The sequence below is a fragment of the Rhinopithecus bieti genome, unplaced genomic scaffold (assembly GCF_001698545.2).
Source record: "Rhinopithecus bieti isolate Rb0 unplaced genomic scaffold, ASM169854v2 scaffold_187, whole genome shotgun sequence".
NCBI lineage: Eukaryota > Metazoa > Chordata > Mammalia > Primates > Cercopithecidae > Rhinopithecus > Rhinopithecus bieti.
In genome coordinates this window covers 214,934-234,523 of record NW_016802992.1, presented here as the reverse complement: position 1 = coordinate 234,523, position 19,590 = coordinate 214,934, and the positions used below count along the sequence as shown (strand labels likewise).

Below are 19,590 nucleotides of genomic sequence, written 5' to 3'. Positions count from 1 at the left end.
TGTGGTTTTGATTTGCATTTCTCTGATGGCCAGTGATGATGAGCATTTTTTCATGTGTCTGTTGGCTGTATGAATGTCTTCTTTTGAGAAATGTCTGTTCATATCCTTTGCCCACTTTTTGATGGGGTTGTTTGCTTTTTTCTTGTGAATTTGTTTGAGTTCTTTGTAGGTTCTGGATATTAGCCCTTTATCTGATGAGTAGATTGCAAAAATTTTCTCCCATTCTGTGGGTTGCCTGTTCACTCTGATGGTAGTTTCTTTTGCTGTGCAGAAGCTCTTTAGTTTAATTAGATCCCATTTGTCAGGATTTTTTTTTTCCTTCAATTACCTGGGAGGAACCATCAGTGGTCCTGTCTTGAAGGGAGTTCCTCATAGGTCTGGTCAGACCTTTGTATGGTAATTAAGATTTAGATCCCCCGTTAGGAAACCTGCTGGGTTACGGGAATTTTCAGTGGTTAATGTTAAATCATCCTTTTTTTTTTTCCCTTAGGATGCTTCTGAACTGGTGAGCTGTGCTCACAATGAGCTTTCCGCTAAAAGTTATTTTTTTACTTTTTTCTGTTAGCAAAGCAGTTGCCACTACAGATTGAATGCACTTTGGGCCATCTGTGGGTTACTGGGTTAAGGATTTTTGATAGGAAGGCCTCAGTGCTTTTGGGATATGCCCTTGTTTACACTGACAACAAAGTGGTATTGGAGTGTTATAGGGTTACGGAGAATACCTTCAATAATCAATTATAGGTTTTAAATTTACCTTGGCTTTTAAATGAATAGGGTACACTTTTTTTTTTTTTCATAACTACTTATGTGTATGTGTGTGTGTGTGTATATATATATATATATATTTCTTTCTTTCTTTCTTTCTCTCCCTTTGATTTTCTGTCTCTTTTTCTCTTTGACTTTCCTTTTGCCTCTGTCTCTTTCTCTCTCCCTCACTCTTTCTCTCTCTCTCTCTGCTGGTCTTTCCTTGCCTCTGCCTCCTGCTTATGCTGCTGTTCTCTCTACCACTGTCAAGGGGGTGGGTAGTCTAAAACCAGCTGTAATCAAGTGTCTGTGTTAATCAAGTGTCTGTATATGGGAAATGGTCTGGGTGCCCTGACTTACAGGTTACCTTGTGCCATACCTTTGAAAGAAGGGACCTGTCCAGGTTTCCTTGTGATGGCCAACCCACCTCTAATGCTGGCCAGTCTATCTTACACAAAGTTTTAAGTTTTCCTAGTGTCATAGTACTCCATAGTCTCCCTTGTCATAGTACTCCATAGTCTCCCTTAAACCCTTTCTTGAAATTTTTCAACATAGTTCCTAGTGGGGTGGGCTTATTTTGTGCCTGACCCATGCTTCTTCGAGACAAAACACCACACTCACAACACATGCACACCACAAAACAAAGAACGGGTAAAAAGGGCACACACACACTTTTACAGTTTACACCAAACCAGAACCAAAACAAAAATCAGAGTATCAGGAAATCCAAGCCAGGTCAAAACCAAAGTATAAAGCAATCCAAGTCAAGTCAAAAACAAAAACCAAAGTACTGGTACAGGCACTCCGTGGGTAATCAGGCCACGCTTCCACTCGAGTGGGCAAGTTCCAAAGACTAGTCTTACCAAGTTTCAGATGTCCGGACTCTAAGAGCCAGTTCCTTCCTGGGTGTTCAGCCACTGCATTGATCCTCCATGGGGGCCTGCCACGCGCTGCTCTGGTGAGGCATTCCACCGGGGCAGGTGCCTACCCGGGAGGGCTCTCAGGATCCGTGTCACTCAAGCTGGTGGGAGTCCCCCACAGGGATGTTCCATAGGGCAGGCCTAAGCCGCGTAAGGGGCTGCCTCAACCGTCCGTTAATCACCTCGATTCCTGGTCAGGGAACCAAGAAGTGTAGCAGGACAAGCCGCAGACAAAACCCCTCAGACACTGAGTTAAAGAAGGAAGGGCTTTATTCGCCCGGGAGCTTCAGCAAGACTCCCGTCTCCAACACCCGAGCTCCTCGAGTGAGCAATTCCTGTCCCTTTTAAGGGCTCACAACTCTAAGGGGTCCGTCTGACATCAACTGACCAAGCAGGGGGTACGTGACTGGGGGCTGCATGCACCAGTAATCAGAATGGAACAGAACAGGACAGGGATCTTCCTAGTGCTTTTTTTATGCAAATAACCAATTAGGTCAGGGGTCAATCTTGACCAGGCCCAGGGTGTGGCGCCGGGCTCTCTGCTTGTGGATTTCATTTCTGCCTTTTAGTTTTTACTTCTTCTGTCTTTGGAGGCAGAAATTGGGCATGAGACAGTATGAGGGGTGGTCTCCTCCCTTAAGGCAACTTTACTTCTGTAGAAGGGTGTGTCTCGTGGATGGAGTGATGGTGAGAGCACAGCTGAACAAGGGAGGAGAAAGCGTTCTTATCCCTGACACAGGTGGGCCTACTGCTGTGTCGCTCCCCTGTTGGCTAGGGTTGGACCGCACAGTCTAAGCTAATTCCGGTTGACTATTTTAAAGAGAGCAGGAGTACAAGCCAGAGCGACGGGGTGAGTAGCTTGTCAGGAAGAATGGTTACAGAACACGTGACTCAGGATGACTAAGAGCAGATGACCAAGGATGACTGAAGTCAGGGCAGGTGACCAAGGGTGACTAAGGTCAAAGCAGGTGACCAGGAGTGACTAAGGTCCCAGCAGGTGATAGAGGCTGGGTAGGGGTTGTTTACGGAAACTAGGGGCAAGGAAACATAAAGAACCAGGAAGTTAAACTTTTAAAATAAAGAACAAAGAACGGGAGCGGAACATACTGATACATTGGTTCTTGGAGAGGATCTCAGAACTCATTGTACTTAACAATTTACAGGCTGAAACCTTTGAAGAGGAATTTGTTATATCCTACATGGCTAACATGGTGGAACCCCATCTCTACTAAAAATACAAAAAATTAGCTGGGCATGGTGGCAGGCGCCTGTAATCGCAGCTAGTCTGGAGTCTGAGGCAGGAGAATCACTTGAACCCAGGAGGTGGAGGCTGCAGTGAGCTGAGATCACACCACTGCACTCTAGCCTGGGTGGCAGAGCAAGACTCCATCTCAAAAAAAAAAGGTTGATTTTGCCAAGATTGAGGACACACCCGTCCCGTGACACAGCCTCGGGAAGTCGGGATGACATGTGCCCAAGGTGGTCAGGACACAGCTTGATTTTCTATATTTTAGGGAGACATGAGACATTAGTCAATACATGTAAGAAGTGCATTGGTTCGGTCTGGAAAGGCAGGACAACTTGAAGCAAAGGCAGGAAGACTGGGAGTGGGGAGGCAGCTTCCAGGTCACAGACAGGTGAGACACAGCGGTTACATTCTTTCCAGTTTCTGATCAGCCTTTCCAAAGGAGGCAATCAGATATGCATCTGTCTCAGTGAGCTGAGGGGTGACGTTGAATAGAATGGGAGGCAGGTTTGTCCTTAAGCAGTCTACAGCTAGAGCTTTCCTTAGTGATTTTGGCAGCCCAAGATATTTGCCTTTGACAAGAGCAATCAGAATCAGTCTATGATTCAATTTTTTTTCTTTTTTTTCTTTTTTTTTTTTGAGATGGGGTCTCACTCTGTCGCCCAGGCTGGAATGCAGTAGCACGATCTGAGCTCACTGCAACCTCTGCCTCCCCGGTTCAGGCGATTCTCCTGCCTCACCTCCTGAATAGCTGAGATTACAGGTGTGCGCCACCACTCCCAGCTACAATTTTTTATGTATAAATAAAAAGCTTAAGAGAAAAAGGATAAGGAGTAGCTGCAGAGTAACAGTCCAGTGCCAGACCTGGGCAACCTGTCAGGAAATTTGTTGACTCTAGCTTAAGATATGTCAGAATCTGACCATTTTTTTTTTTTTTACCACTTCTCTTGCTACCACCTATTCTACAGTCTATGCTCAACATAACAGCCACTGTGATCTTTTTCAGACATAACCTAGACCATGTCACTCCTCAGCTCAGAATTGCTGCATTCAGAAAGAAAGCCTAGTCGTTACGGTAGTTTGAATGGTTGTGAACGATCTGGCCCCAGTGACCTCTCCAGCCTTCTCCCCCACACTTTGCCCATTTGTTCTCCATTGACACTGATTTCTGCTCCGCTCCTTGAACACACCTGCACACTCCTGCCTTAGGGCTTTTTTACTGGCGGTTTCCTTTGCCTGCAAACAGTTCTCCCAGATATTTGCATGCCTAGCTCCCTCACCTCCATCAAGTCTTTTCTGAAATGTCACTTTCCTAACTGAAGCCTGCCCTGACCATCCTATTTAAAATTGCAAACCAACTCCCTTGCCTAGCACTAGCAGTTCATGTTATCTGCTGTCCTTTTTCTCTTCTACTGTGGTGCTTCTCACCTTCTAAATTCTAGATAGGATCTTTTCTGTTAGCTTCATCACTGTCTCTAAATGTGAGCACCGCACAAGGAGGGATCGTTCTCATTTAATTCACTGAACACCTAGAACAGTGCTGGTCACATAATAGCATCTCAATAGTTGTTTGTTGAACGAATTCAGTGGACAAGGCTAGCGTAACTTTGATTTCAAAACCCTGCAAGAGCAATTCCATAATGGAAAAGTTCAGTCTGGTTTCATAGGAACATAGATGTAAAAATCCTAAACAAAATTTAGTAAATTAAAAATAGCGATATATACACAGAATAATATATTTTGACCAAACTGGTTTTAGAGCAGGAATGCAAGGTTTGGCACTGTATAATCTATAATTTACCTCATTACAGGCTAAAGTTAGAAAATCATATGATCATGTCAGTAGAAAAAAGTAGATAGATAAAATGTAATATCCATGATTAAAATTTACAGCACATAAAAAAGGGTGAGTTCGTGTCCTCTGTAGGGACATGGATGCAGCTGGAAACCATCATTCTCAGCAAACTATCACAAGAACAGAAAACCAACCACCGCATGTTCTCACTCATAGGTGGGAACTGAACAATGAGATCACTTGGACACAGGAAGGGGAACATCACACACCGGGTCCTACTGTGGGGAGGGGCCAGGGGGAGGAATAGCATTAGGAGATATACCTAATGTAAATGATGAGTTAATGGGTACAGTACACCAACATGGCACGTGTATACATATGTAACCTGCACGTTGTGCACATGTACCCTAGAACTTAAAAGTATAATAATGTTTAAAAAATTAAAAAAAAAATTTACAGCAAACTAACAATAGCAGGGAAGTTTTTTTTTTTTTTTTTTTAAAGCTGTAACAACCTGGGTATGGTGGTGTGCACCAGTAGTCTCAGCTACTTGGAGGGTGAGGCAGGGATAGCTTGAGCCCAGGAGTTCAAGGCCGCAGTAAGCTGTGATCACACCACTATATTCCACCCTGAATGTCAGAGCAAGAGACCTCATCTCTTTAAAACAAACGAAAATTGTAAGAAGTGTGACGCCCAGTGTTTAACATGAACAACTTTTGCTCTGACATCAGGAATAAGACACAGATGCCCATTATCATTACTTCAGCCAGATCCTAGCCACGGGAGTAAGGCAGGAAAACAGAAATGAACTGCAAATAGGTTAGAAAGGAAGGAACAAAACTGTTTTCTATGGATGATGTAACTGTGAATGTAGAAAATCAAAAAGAACCTACAGATAACATTAGCATTAAGAGAAGAGTTTTGTGAGCTGCTGGTAAACCTCTTTTCCAAATGCGGTCACATTCTGAGGTGCTGGGGGTTAGGTCTTCAGCATGTGAATTTCTGATTCTGGGTGGGGATGCAATTCAGCCCGTAGCCCTGTCTTTCCAGGAGTGTGTCCGTTTCACCTAGGTTGTCTAATTGGTGGGCATACACTTGTTCATAGTATTCCTTTATACTCCTTTTCATTTCGATAATGTTGGTAATAATGTTCCCTCTTTTATTCCTGATTTTAGTAGTTCGGGTTTTCTCTCTCTTTTTTTTGGTCTGTCTAGCTAAAACGTATCCCTTTTGTTGACCTCTTCAAATAACCAACTTTTGGTTTTGTTGATTTTTCTGGTCTGTTTCATTTATTTCCACAATAGTTTTTATTGTTCCTGGATATGAAATTAATATAAAATCAGCTGTATTTCTGTATGCCAGCTACAGTTAGAAGGTGATTGTTTTGTAAAAAAGACCATTTATGATAGCATTAAATAAATAAAGTACCTAAGGGTAAGTAATAGAAAATGTACAAGATTTCTGTGAAGAAAACTGTAAACCTTTGTTGAGGGGCCATAAAGAAGACATACATTGAAGGATCCAGCGTATTCATGGATTAAAATATGAATCCATTTTGTAGTTGTGAATTTTCTTCAGATTTGTTTATAATCTCATACAGTTCCCATCAGAATCACAAACGGATTTTTTGGTTTGTTTTGATGTGCATCTTGACAAGCTGTTTCTAGACGGTATGTGGAAACTCGAAGGGCTGAGAACAGGCAGGATATTCTTGAGAGAGGGTAAAGCACAAAGACACTCCTGCGTATCAAGACCTGTCGTTAAGTCAGGGTAAGCCCTTGATACACGGTGTCATTTTTATCTTCTTTTTACAAATCCACTTTTATTTGTGTTTATTTACTTTTCATTCGATCAGATCCTCGAGGAGTACAGCATCACAGAGCTGCTGTGTCTAGTGGCCTCAGCAGGAAGGCTGCTTTGGAATTAGGCACACTTTGTGCCACTGTTTCCGTGGGCACACGTTACCTTTCTCCATGTTACTCTGGTTTTGCCTGGTTTGCTGCCAGGAGTCAGTATTATTCTTTGTACTCATAAGCGCATCTCCTGCCCAAATCAAATCTCACTTTATCTCAGCCATAAATACCTTCAGTTTTAAGAAGAGCTGTGTCCTCCCTTGGTTCTGGAGATCCCGCTCATAGCAGAAATGGCCTTGGACCACAGCTTTCCAGACATACTTGTCGTTTAGAATTCCTCCTCCCAGCAGGCCTCCAGGCTTCAAGATGGCAGGAACAGGAAGGGGCTTTTCAGGAGATGATGCTGGGACAATGGAGTATCTGCTTGGAGAAAACATGGAATTGGATTCATACTTTTGCACCCTGCACAAAAATCAAGTTTAGGTGGATTGTGGAAGCCCTCACGGTTGGGAATGGCTTCTACAAAAAGACAAAGAGGCATTAAATGTAATGAAAAGGCGATACACTTGTGTACTTTTAAAATTGAGAATGTTTCCCAAAACACATGGGTAAGAAAGTCAAAAGGCTAGCTGCAGTGTAGGAGTTATTTACAACACGTGATACATCCTGACATCACAATTTCAAACATAAAAAGCCAAATGCTGAGTAATAAATCATGCTTGATTGCATTTCTGTAAAGCTTAGAAACAGGCAAAACTAATTGTAATGCTTAGGGATGAATTCTGAGGTGATTAAACTCTAAAGAAAAGAATTTTTCTTGATTACTGTAAAGGCAGGACGGAAGGAGGGCCTTCTTAGTGGCTGGCTGCCTGTAGTTCTCGGCCTGGATGTTTACATGTATGTTGACTTCATAACATATATCAATATACAATTTAATAAAATTGTAGTAGGTACATCTCTCTATTTTTCTGTGAAAGGCAAATTTTTTTTAATTGAATGTAATTTTTTCCTTTTTGATGGCTTAGTCGTATAAGAAAATGCTTTTAGATTTTTAAAAAGCTGTTTTCTCCTGGAATCAGGAGATTTGTGTTTGGAATCTTCACATTTGTAGAGATTCACATAGGCCCTTTTGGCTAGGCTCAGATTGAGCAGACAACCAATCAAACCTTTAAGACTTTAGTTCTGTTGTAGTTTTTTTTTTTTTTTTTTTTTTTTTTTTTTTTTTTTTTTTTTTGAGACGGAGTCTCGCTCTGTCGCCCAGGCTGGAGTGCAGTGGCCGGATCTCAGCTCACTGCAAGCTCCGCCTCCCGGGTCCACGCCATTCTCCTGCCTCAGCCTCCAGAGTAGCTGGGACTACAGGCGCCGCCATCTCGCCCGGCTAGTTTTTGTATTTTTAGTAGAGACGGGGTTTCACCGTGTTAGCCAGGATGTTCTGTTGTAGTTTTAATAAAACAGAAGAAATAAATCTGTACCAGAATGAAAGTTAGATTTGGTATCTCTGCTTTTCAGTATCATCAAAGCTGAGACAGGAAAACCTGAATATTTTGATGGTTTTATTGTTTCTCTTAGTTTGTTTATTAACAATGAAAGATACCATCATATCTGCCTCACGGATATCCCTCTTTGAAAATCTCGTGACAGAATTAGTTTTGATTCTTTCTGAATTATTCTGTTCACCTAAACAATGTAAACAACATAGAAGGAAGGACATAATACAATGATATACAATCAATATAATAAATGAAGTTTATTCATGTAATAGAGAATTTAAAGGCCCACCTAGAGGTTGGGAAAGAAAGGTCAGCGCTAGGCTGGGCGCGGTAGCTCACGCCTGCAATCCCAGCACTTTGGGAGGCCGAGGCGGGCGGCTTGCCTGAGGTCAGGAGTTCAAGACCAGCCTGGCCAACATGGTGAAACCCTGTCTTTACTAAAAATACAAAAATTATCCGGGCGTGGTGGCACGCGCGTGTAATGCCAGCTACTCAGGAGGCTGAGACAGGAGAATTGCTTGAACCCAGGAGGCGGAGGTTGCAGTGAGCTGAGATCGTGCCACTGGCACTCCCGCCTGGGCGATAAGAGCGAGAGGGCGATAAGAGCGAGACTTTGTCTCAAAAAAAAGGCCAGCGCTGTGATAGTAAGTTCAGAGGTCATGTCCTCTCCTGGGGTCTCATCTCAGCCACTTGTTTCTCGGTGGCGCTGGGGGTAAAGAGTGTTGGTAGAATGGAAGGCACTAACAGCCCAAAGTCTCGTGAAAGGATGAAAAATCAGTGAATAAATGAGAGTCTGAGTAAGATCAAGCAAATACTAAGGACTCTGCACTGGCTGTGATACCAAAAAAAAATCAAGGGACTGTGGAAAGCATTTAAAATACAAATCATATTAGTGAACTTTAAATGTTTTAAAAGATTATTTTACCCAGACTTCTGTAGGAAGACAGATCTATAACTTGGCGCTGGAGTAAGAGGTGTTGGAAGTAGACAGGGAACCAGGTGTAGCAGGATGGAGAGAGGCACAGGATGCGGCGTATGTATGCATAAATGTGCACACGGACGTGTCCGGAGATGTCGAGGAGTTTGTGTAGGATCGAGAGAGGATTAGGGTGGCTGTTTCTGCAGATCATATGGGGCAGAAAAAGAAAGGATTAGAGTGGCTGATCTTGAAGGAATATGGTCAATTAGTTGAGTAAAATTGGTGAAGTAAAACTAAGTAACTTATTACAGAATATAAAGAATGATAGGAGGGGAAAAGAAAGGGCTTCTCTTGGTGTAAATACTGAGTATGATCAAGCTAATGAATGTGACTGCTCCCTAGCTGGTCGTGAAAATTCTCCTCAAGATTATTAAATAAGGGATTATGTCTTGTCCAAATATAAGTGAAATATTGTTTGTAACTACCCCTTAAGGCATGTTTCTTTAACTCTTGAAATATTTTATTAGGGGTTGAGCATTCATGATGGTACCTGGAAGTCAGCAATTTATGGTTTTGGAGATCAGAGTAATTTGAGAAAACTACGAAATGCATCAAATCTGAAACCTGTCCCACTCATTGGTCCAAAATTGAAGAGAAGGTATATTTACTTAAAATCCATTTTTTATATATCTAGTCTAAGTATATTGTTATTGGTTTGGCTATTAATAAAATATGTTACTAAGAAAAGCTTGGAGACTATTTTGTAGTAAGTTCAGAATTGTTTTCACAGATAAATAAGTTATAATTAATACATTACCATAAGCATAAGTACTTCATATATAATAAAACATTTGAATCCTAGGAAATAAGTGAATTTTATGACTTTTCCCTATCAATGTAGAAATTAACTGTCAACTAAATTTTATGTGAGAACTTTTTTTCTTTTTAAAAAATGTACTTTAGTTTTATACTGCAGGACATATGTGAGGAGTTCAGAGATAAGAATTTAGGGTTGGGCTGTTGAAAGGAGCATTCTTTTTTTTTTTTTTTTTTTTTTCTTTTAAGCAAAGTCTCTCTTTGTTGCCCAGGCTGGTCTCAAACTCCTAGCCTTAAGTCATCCTCCTGCCTTGGCCTCCCGGAGTGCTGGGATTCCAGGCCTGAGCCACCACGCCCTGCCACTGATCTGCTTATTCAGACATTTACCAGCCAAAGTTGTAACTGCAGGAAATGCAAAATATTCATAGGTCTGTCTTGCAGGTGGCCAGTTTCTTATTGTCGGGAACTCAAAGGTTATTCCATTCCTTTTATGGGATCTGATGTGTCTGTTGTAAAGAGGACTCAACGTTACTTGTATGAAAATTTAGAGGAATCACCAGTAAGTATATATGGTTTATTTATCAATAAAGAATATTCTGTGTGTGTTACAGTTCCCCTATCTATTCAGTGTCAGATATTTTTGTTTATAAGGCAGAAAAAGGAAGAGCTAAATAATACATGTTTCAGCCTCTGGAAATATACAGAATCATTAGGGTAGAACATTTTGTATTTTATAGCCTTGTCTTTTGCTTCAGATCTGGCTGCTGAATATCTTTCTAATGTAATACAATAGCAGCAAATTTAGTACAGGAAATCCTGCTGTCATAAGCACCCCAGAATCCCTGTTTAGCGTTTCAGTTGCTAGAAACTCTTGCTTGTGGAAATGTCTGGAACCCTTTCTGTCCCTTCTCTCCTTGCCACACCTGGAGTGCCATCCTGCTGCTTTTGGTGAGGAAAGTAATTGCTTTCATTCCGAGACTTCAGGAGGAAACTATATTTCAAGTTAAAAGGTGGAGGGCATTTTCTCATAGGAAATTCTCTGCATTCTGTAATGTATGATTGCTAAGCTCAGATACAATAGGGATTATGTAGATTTTTGTGTCCAAGTAGGGGAAGCTAATTACTATTTATAAACAATTTTCTTTAAAAAGTAGACTATCATACTTCCTGTTCACCAGGTCTGACAAACAAGACAGAAAATAGGCTCCCAGTGTCTGGTTTCTGAACAAGGTTTCAGAACATAATGCATTTGTAAAGTGGAAACTGCTTTTGTTCCACATTTGTGATGGAAGAGAAAGGTACAGGTAGCTAACATTCTTGTATTACTTGGTCTACAATGCAGGGAGTAATGTTCTAACTTTGTATTCTCCGTCATCCAGGTTCAGTATGCTGCTTATGTAACTGTGGGAGGAATCACCTCTGTTATTAAGCTGATGTTTGCAGGACTTTTCTTTTTATTCTTTGTGAGGTTTGGAATTGGAAGGCAACTTCTCATAAAAGTAAGTAAGATTTTATGAAATTAGATTATTTTTATTAGAAGTATTTTCCATGGGTTTTAAAAAAATATCACTGAGGTGTTTTTTGTTTTTTCCTTTAGTTCCCATGGTTCTTCTCCTTTGGCTATTTTCAAAACAAGGCCCAACACAAAACAGGTAATCCTTTCTTTTGTATTCAGACACTAAAATAATATTTTTCTTTGTTTTTACTTTTCCTCAGTGCAGTGACAGTATCGTCTAACACTTGACAGGGCACTGTGTTTCAGACACTCTTTTAAGTGCTTTATGTAAATTAGATAATTGAATCTTTTCAAACACCCTTGAATGTAGGTATTATTATCATCTCCATTTCACAGATTAGAGAACACAGAGGCTAAGAAACCTGCCCAAGTTTCTCCAGCTAGTACATGCCCCAGCTGGGATGAGAACCCAGCCATTTAGCTCCAGAAATTGTGTTCTCTTCACTTCTAGAAATCTCAGATATTTTCCTCCTCCATTTTCTCCTCTGTTATCTTTTCCTTTGTGCCGCCTCTGCCCCCAGTTTCACTTCCTCTTCCACACCCCCGGATTCCGATGGTGGATCGAGTGAATTTCTGTGTGTCCAGTATCCGTAACAATAGGACTGCCTCATTTTCTGCCATTTGGCTTACAGATCCCAACCCTGGCTCAGGCCTTGGGTCATTAGCTTTCATCTCCTTGACATGAGGCATCCCTGGGAAATCCCACTGCTGAACAGATGGTAGCAGCAGGTTCCCATTTCCCCCTGTGCAATGTTAGCATTACTTGCTGATTCTTTTCCTTTTCATTAGTCCTGCCTCTTATTTCCTCTCAGTGGCTTTTTTCAAAATCTACCCAACTGCAGCTGTCTTCCCTATCTGCAAATTATCCCAACTCCTACCTCACTAAAATAACTGAGAGCTCCGTTTTGGATCCCCTCAAATTCCTACCTTCAGACCTATCATCACTGTTCCCATCTTGACTGTCTTTCCTCCTCTCTGGATGACACATTCCCTTGTACAAGGCTAATCCCCCCACCTGTGCACTTAACGTAAGCACTGTGCAGGAATGCGCCACCACGCCCTTCTAATTTTTTTGTATTTTTAGTAGAGACACGGTTTCACCATGTTGGCCAGGATGGTCTTGAACTCCTGACCTCGTGATCCACCCGACTCAGCCTCCCAGAGTGCTGGGATTACAGGCGTGAGCCACCGCGCCCGGCCTCTTTTTTCTTCTTATTGTGGTAAAATACACAAAACATAAAATTTACCATCTTAACCATTTAAAAATGTTGAGTGGTATTAAGTACATTCACATTTTTGTGCAGCCATTACCACCATCCATGTCCAGAACACTTTTCATCTTGCAAAACTGAAACTCTACACCCATTAAACAATAACTCCTCATTTCCCCCTTCCCCCAGCCCCTGGCAACCACACTCCACTTTCTGTCTCTATGAATTTGATGACTCCAAGTGCCTCATGTAAATGGAATCAGTCTTTGTCTTTTTGTAACTGGCTTATTTCACTTAGCATAAGGTCTTCAAGGTTCATCCATATTGTAGCATATGTTGGAATTTCTTTCCTCTTTAAGGGTGAATGATTGTTGCCTGTTGGGATCACATTTTGTGCATCCATTCATTCATCAATGAACACGTGGGTTGCCTCCAGCTTTTGGCTATTGCCAGTTATGCTGCTGCGAACGTGGGTGTACAGATAACTTCTTCAAGATTCTGCTTTAAATTCTTTTGGGCATATACTCAGAAATGGAATGCTAGACCATACGTAAATTATATATTTAACTTCTCGAGGAACCACTAAATTGTTCTGCAGAGCTGCTGCACCGTTTTACCTTCCCACCAGCAGTATACAAGAGTTCCAGTTTCTCCACATCCTCACCGACGTGTTATTTTCTGTAATGGCCGTGAGGTGGTATCTCACTGTATTTTTGACTTGCATTTACCTGATGATTATTAGTGTTGAACATCTTTTCATTTGCATTTATTGGCCATTTGTATGTCTTCTTTGGAGAAAATATTTTCAAATCATATATTTGACAGAAGATTCATATCTAGAAAATAAAGAGAACTCCTAGAACTCAACAACAAAAAATAAACAACCCAATTCAAAAATGAACAAAAGGACTAGAAGATATTTTCTGTTATTCTTTGGGTTGCTGTTTTACTTTGTGGATAGTGCAGGCTTCATCTCGTGGCTGGTAGTGCAGGCTTCCGTCTCTTGCTTCAACTTTTCATAGGCTTCCTATGCTTTCTTTCTTCCCACTGCTGTCCAAAAGATCTTTCTTAGACAGAAAATCTGACCTTGTCATTGCCTTCTTTATAAAATGTTCCTGACCCACTGCTTTGGCAGTGATTCTTAACTGAGATTTCATATATCAGAATCATGGCCAGGCCGGGGCCCCCTCCACCCACCCCTGTAATCCAGGCACTTTGGGAAGGTGAGCGGGCGGATCACTTGAGGTCATGGAGTTTGAGACCAGCCTGGCCAACATGGTGAAACCATCGTCTCTAGCTAAAAATACAAAATTAGCTGGACGTGGTGGTGCACCGCCTGTAGTCCGCTAACTCAGGAGTCCTGAGGCAGGAGAATTGGCTTGAACTGACGGGAGGTAGACCGCTGCAGTGAGCCGATGATCATGCCACTGCACTCCCCCAGCCTGGGCGACAAAGAATGATCCACCTCCCAAAAAAATAATAATAATAGGCCGGGCCGCCGGTGGCTCAAGCCTGTAATCCAAGCACTTTGGGAGGCCGAGAATGGGCCAGATCACGAGATCAGGAGATCGAGAACCCCAACCTGGGTAAAGGCATCGGTTACCCTTCTCTAACTAAAAAAAAAAATACAAAAAACTAAGCCGGGGCGAGGTGGCGGGTCGCCCGTAGTCCCCAGCTACTCCGGGATGCTGGAGGCAGGAGAATGGCCTAAACCTGGAGACGGAGACCTGGCAGTAGAGCGAGATTGACGCCAACCGCACTCCAGCCTGGGCGACCAGAGCGAGACTCCGTCTCAAAAAAAAAAAAAAATAATAATAATAATAAAAAGAATCACCTGGGGAGCTTTTTTCACCTACACATGCCCTCATCCTGCTTCTGGACATTCTGAGTCAGTAGGTCTGCAGTGGGGCCTGAAAGCATAGAGTATTGGTTCCCAGCTGTGGAAGAGAAGCCAAAACAGATGACTAGAGACTCGGGTTCAGTTGGTCTGGAATGCAGCCTGGGCATTGGGGCTTTCTAAACCTGCCCGGTGATGCTGATGTGCTGCCAGGGTTGAGAATCACTGCTGTGGAGGAAGGAAGAAGGTTCCAGATTCGAGTGGTTTTGGTACCCACCTCTGGAGCACAACTGGCCGGAAGTCCATCTTCAGAGATGTGAGGCCGTCCTAGACCCTTCATGATCTAGTTCTGGATAGCACATAGGTTTCATGTTTCATCCAACTTTGAAATTAATTGGTAGGAGCCACCCAGAGACTATGCTGGGTTGGATAGTGTGTGTAGCCTGAGAGAGGATTAGAACCCATGAGTGTGGGTGCCATAGCAGGAGAGGGGACAAGTGTGGCATGTGTATCTGACCTCGTCTGTACCTCTTGAATTGTATGTTCTGGAAAGGCTATGCTACTGCATCCCTTCTTCCCTTTAAATAGTGGGTTCTTCTTTCTGGAATCCATCTACTTTTTGGGTTTTAAAAAAATATATTAAAATGTGTTTGTGTGTGTGTGTGTATACACTTCAGAACTATTGTCCTCTGCCTGGTAGATTAGTAACACCCTCCTCTGAGCTATTCCTGTATGTTGTAGTTTGTGTCTCATATTGTTATTTAATCTGGTTCTCTCTCTCTCCCCCTTCCCTCCTATTAAACTGGAAGCTCCAGGAAAGGCAGTGATCATATATTTATGTCTCAGGGCCTAACATGGTCTCTGACCCTTCGTTAATACTTAATAAAAATGTGTTGATCATGATTGAATTCTTTATCATCTCATTCCTAAATTTAGTGATTGTGAAACATGCTAGGATAAGTCCTCTAGAATTTAATTTTTTGAGTCGAATTTTTACATCTTTAAGTGGAACAATTATGGAACAATTATATACCTGTACTCCAGGCCCATTTTCCATTACTTGCTGGTTATTTTTGTCTTATCGCCTCAAATAGGTATCTAAAACCAGATTTCTATATTCTTGTCCCCCAACAAAAACTATTTCCAGTTCATTTTTATTTCTTCCCTATTTCTTACCACTCCCCTTCCCCCCAGCATCACATCAGTCTTCAAAACTTAGAGCTTCGAAGAATTTTCGCTCCATGCTTAAATGAGGACAGGATATTCTGGCAGATAAAATAATGTTTTCATCTGTTGAAAATGTCTCCCTTGAAATAGAATAGTCAGTTTTACTGTGCTCCAGGAGGAAATGACGTATTTATGAAATGCGCCCGTTGCTTTCCCTTTCACAGATCGGTGCTGCCTCATTCACGTTGACGTTCTTTGGTCAAGGATACAGCCAAGGCATTGGTACTGATAAGAACAAACCAAATATCAAAATCTGTACTCAGGTGAAAGGACCAGGTATTTCACATATCACTTAAGAATGCTTGGGAATCTTGTGCTCTTAAGCTGTAAAGTAGAATGCCATTACAATGTATTCTTTTTAAAGCTTGTTTTAGAAATACATTTGTACAAATTAAGTAACTTAAAATTATTCTGTCAAAAGAAGATTGAAATTATTGATATAATCCAATTTTATTAGTGCATCCTTCCCTCTGGCTTTTTTTGGAGTATGATTCAATAATTCCGAATGGAAAGTTTTAATTAGTATTAGTAGGAAAAGGGATTGGTTGGTATTTACCTGTTTGAGTCTCATATGCAAGCAATGTAATTATAACATCAGTCAAATCTGTGGTCTAGGATTTCTTTAGTCTCTGAACACCCTGACATTGTTTGTAAAATGTGTATGCACACATGCACTTTTCAAGGGAAGGGAATGGCTTCTCATAGGTTGTTAAAAGAATGTTGCCCAAAAACGTTCAAGAACTTTTGCTATACATTTTAGAGAACTGTGCAGAGACAGACAAGTCGACTTGTGAACTGTGGTATAATTACTGTCAGCCCTGATAGGTCACAGGCTATTATTTTTTATTGAGACGGGGTCTCACTATGTTGCCTAGGCTGGGCTCAAGCAATCCTCCTGCCTCAGCCTTCAGTCCTCAGTGTTGGGATTACAGGCATGAACTGCCATGCCTGGCCCGCGGGGGATTTTAATCAAGCCAGATGATAGTATGTTTCCATCTTGCCCTTTTCTCAGATTCCCACCTGACTTTTTAAGGTAAGTTGACTGTATTTTCATTATTTGACAGGATTATAAATGCTGAAGTTCCATTTGTTTATAAACATTTTTAAAACTTACTCGTGTTTCGTCATTTTTCTTTAAGAAAAAAACGGAGAGGGTTTTTTTTGTTGTTGTTTTTAAGTGAAGTGTGTGAATACAGATAGGGATCAGCTCAGTGTATTAATAGAGAAACAAAAAACCCAGGATCACTGGCTTCAGTGATTGTCAAGAAGCAGTGCAGTGCAGTGGGTAGGAGTGTGGACTCTGGAACCAGCTGCCTGGGTGTGATTCTGGCTCAGTCACTACCTGTTAGTTTGGGCAAGTCACTTAACCTCTCTCTCTATGGGATAAAAATAATATTGACCTTAAATAATTTTTATGAAAATTAAATGAGTTTAATAGATTTAAAACAGTACAGTTCCTAACACTTATAGAAATGTTATTTTTGTTAAGGGACTAGAGTATCTATTGAAAAGAAATCTGCACACCTAGAGTTAGATATAAAATCTACCATTGGATTTTTGATGTCGTTGAATGGATACTTCATGAATGCTTTCTTTTTCCTTGATCAACTGTTTTCTGCAGAGGCTGGCTATGTGGCTACCCCCATAGCTATGGTCCAGGCAGCCATGACTCTTCTAAATGATGCTTCTGATCTGCCTCAGGCGTAAGTTTGGTTTTCTTCCAGTTAGAAGATACCTTTTTTATCTGTGTTATATTTTAGCTTATTTTTATTTGATTTTCAGGCTTTGGGTTTGCACATAAGCATTTATAGTTCAGTTCCTTTGCTCCAAAAATATAGGTAAATTAAAACTTTGAGAAGGACAGCTTCTTACCAGCCCAGAGCTGGTCCCAGAGGAACAACTGTGGAGGTAAATGAAGGGAGACAGAAAAGTCGGAGAGCCATAAGTTAATTTCAGCTCTTTATAAAAATAGCTCAAGTCCAGAGTCAGCCACACAAAAAAGGTCCCTGTTGTTAGTTAAGTAGTATTACTAGGAGCCTCCAGTCAGTGCTGAACTACACCCAGCTGGCAGTGGTAACCCTGCCTGACACCAGCATAAGTGGAACCATGGGATCCTGGCTAGATGATGATCAGACGTACTGTCTTACTGGAGCATTTAGCTCTCACCCTGAAACGAGGCCGGCTTTTCAAATGAGCATAGTCCTGCTGCTGAGAAGTAAATCAGGCATGACCCAAAACAGGATTGATAAAAGTAAAATTTGCACATAGTAAAACCTATATACAATTGTTTCGAATACTTAGGTCCCCCTTGAAAATATTTAGCATTTATGAATGTTAGCTATCATATTTTAAAACTTCTTTTCGTCCAATTTAAGTTCTGTTTACGCTTTAATAATAATTGATTACCTAAATTTATTCCATTCGGGTCTTTCTTTAATCCCCCCGAGTCTGAGGACTGTCCTTATAAACAACAGCGGTTCTTCAGGGTGATGGCGCACAGTGTGCCCCTTGGACACAGGCATAGAATGGAAACAGTATCACCAGGGATGGAGCCAGTTTAGATAGGGTTGGCTGTGGTGCAGGTTTCTCCTAATAGCTACTTGCTCATTTGGCTGATTTTAGGAAGGAATCAAAAGTAGCCGTGATGAGCATGAAGACTCGGGTTTCCATGGGTTCTGTAGCAATTGATAGTGAGGCTTGTGAAACAGGAGACTGGAGAGGAGCTGAGTGCACTGTTTCTTCTTCTTGTTGTTTTATAGGGGCGGGGTCTTCACACCTGGAGCAGCTTTTTCCAAAACAAAGTTGATTGACAGACTCAACAAACACGGTATTGAGTTTAGTGTTATTAGCAGCTCTGAAGTCTGAACACTGGAAGAATTAACTGAAGTCATAACATGCGCGAATTAACAGCTTCTCTATTTGATATTTGAAACTCTCTGTAAGCCTGAGTGTATGTGGAAACGATTGTCAAATCTAAAATATCTACATATTAAAAAGCAGGAAATTGTCCTAGCTTACCCTAAATTTCAAATCTCAGCTGATTTTGTGATTTTATTGCTTATAAGAGAGAACTCGTATTTGACGTATTTTTCACTGATGTGTTCCTGGTAGGTTTTCATGAATGAGCTGGCAGGTCTAAGGGGAGGCAGTGCCCACTCTGTACAGCAGCAGCATTGTTCACGGAGGGCGCACAGCAGCGTTAGTGTCCGACAGGAACTGCCGCTTGCCTTACCGCAGTAGGAAGGGAATCTCACCTTCCAGTGAGTGTCTCCACGTGCTCTCTTGAGACTTTGCTAAATGAAACTGCACTCTTTGCTATTTTGCCTAGTTTTTCACCCATCTACACTGCTTTTGGACTGTTACCTAAGTTGAAAAATAAAGGGTTGTCAGTTGAATGGTGGTTTAGTGTTTGGACCTGCCTCCGTATTTGTGTAGTGGTAGAAACCTGCTGCTTAAGTGGCCTAACCTGTTTCTTGCCAATAAATGGGCTTATCATTTTATCTTTACCTAATTCTATATCTGTGACTAGGTTTAAGGATACAGCTTATAAGTTGCTGTCAATTTTCACTGCCTAAGCAGAATTTTTCTCTAATTTACTTTTTGTATGTTAACTAAGTTTTACATGGAAGCCCTAAAATAAGGCAAAAGACATTTTCTTTTGTAATAAGCATATAATAAACACATATATACATAGCGATCATGTTGTTCATTACCTAAACAAGACAACCACTCCTTTATGGAATTTCTACTAAAAAGTGGGGAAGATAAAGTATTTAGGAATATGATTCGTGTTGGGAGACCCTTCTGTTCTGCCTGTAAGAAGAAGGGGGGTATCTAACTCGAAGACGGGGATTCTTGGTGGTAGTACTGCCCACCCTACCTCTGCTTCCTCTCTCCTGGCCTGGTCATCACAAGATACAGATCCTCAGCTGTGCCCTAATTTGTGGGACCTTAGGAAAGGTTTTATCAGCTCTAAAATTAGAAAGCGGTGCCGGAGCAATAGAGCCCGCGACGAG

General features: G+C 41.5%; 1 protein-coding gene across 1 annotated transcript in view; it reads left to right on the top strand.

Moving 5' to 3' along the window:
• SCCPDH (saccharopine dehydrogenase (putative)) overlaps positions 1-18,963 on the top strand; it is a 58,810-nt gene extending 39,847 nt beyond the window's left edge. The window contains 8 exon segments of the mRNA XM_017875791.1: positions 9,495-9,625; positions 10,225-10,342; positions 11,163-11,282; positions 11,381-11,408; positions 11,411-11,432; positions 15,735-15,850; positions 17,196-17,277; positions 18,334-18,963. Of these exon segments, the coding sequence (XP_017731280.1) occupies positions 9,495-9,625; positions 10,225-10,342; positions 11,163-11,282; positions 11,381-11,408; positions 11,411-11,432; positions 15,735-15,850; positions 17,196-17,277; positions 18,334-18,439 (723 nt within the window). The 3' untranslated portion in view covers positions 18,440-18,963.
• Positions 18,964-19,590: the final 627 nt, after the last annotated feature.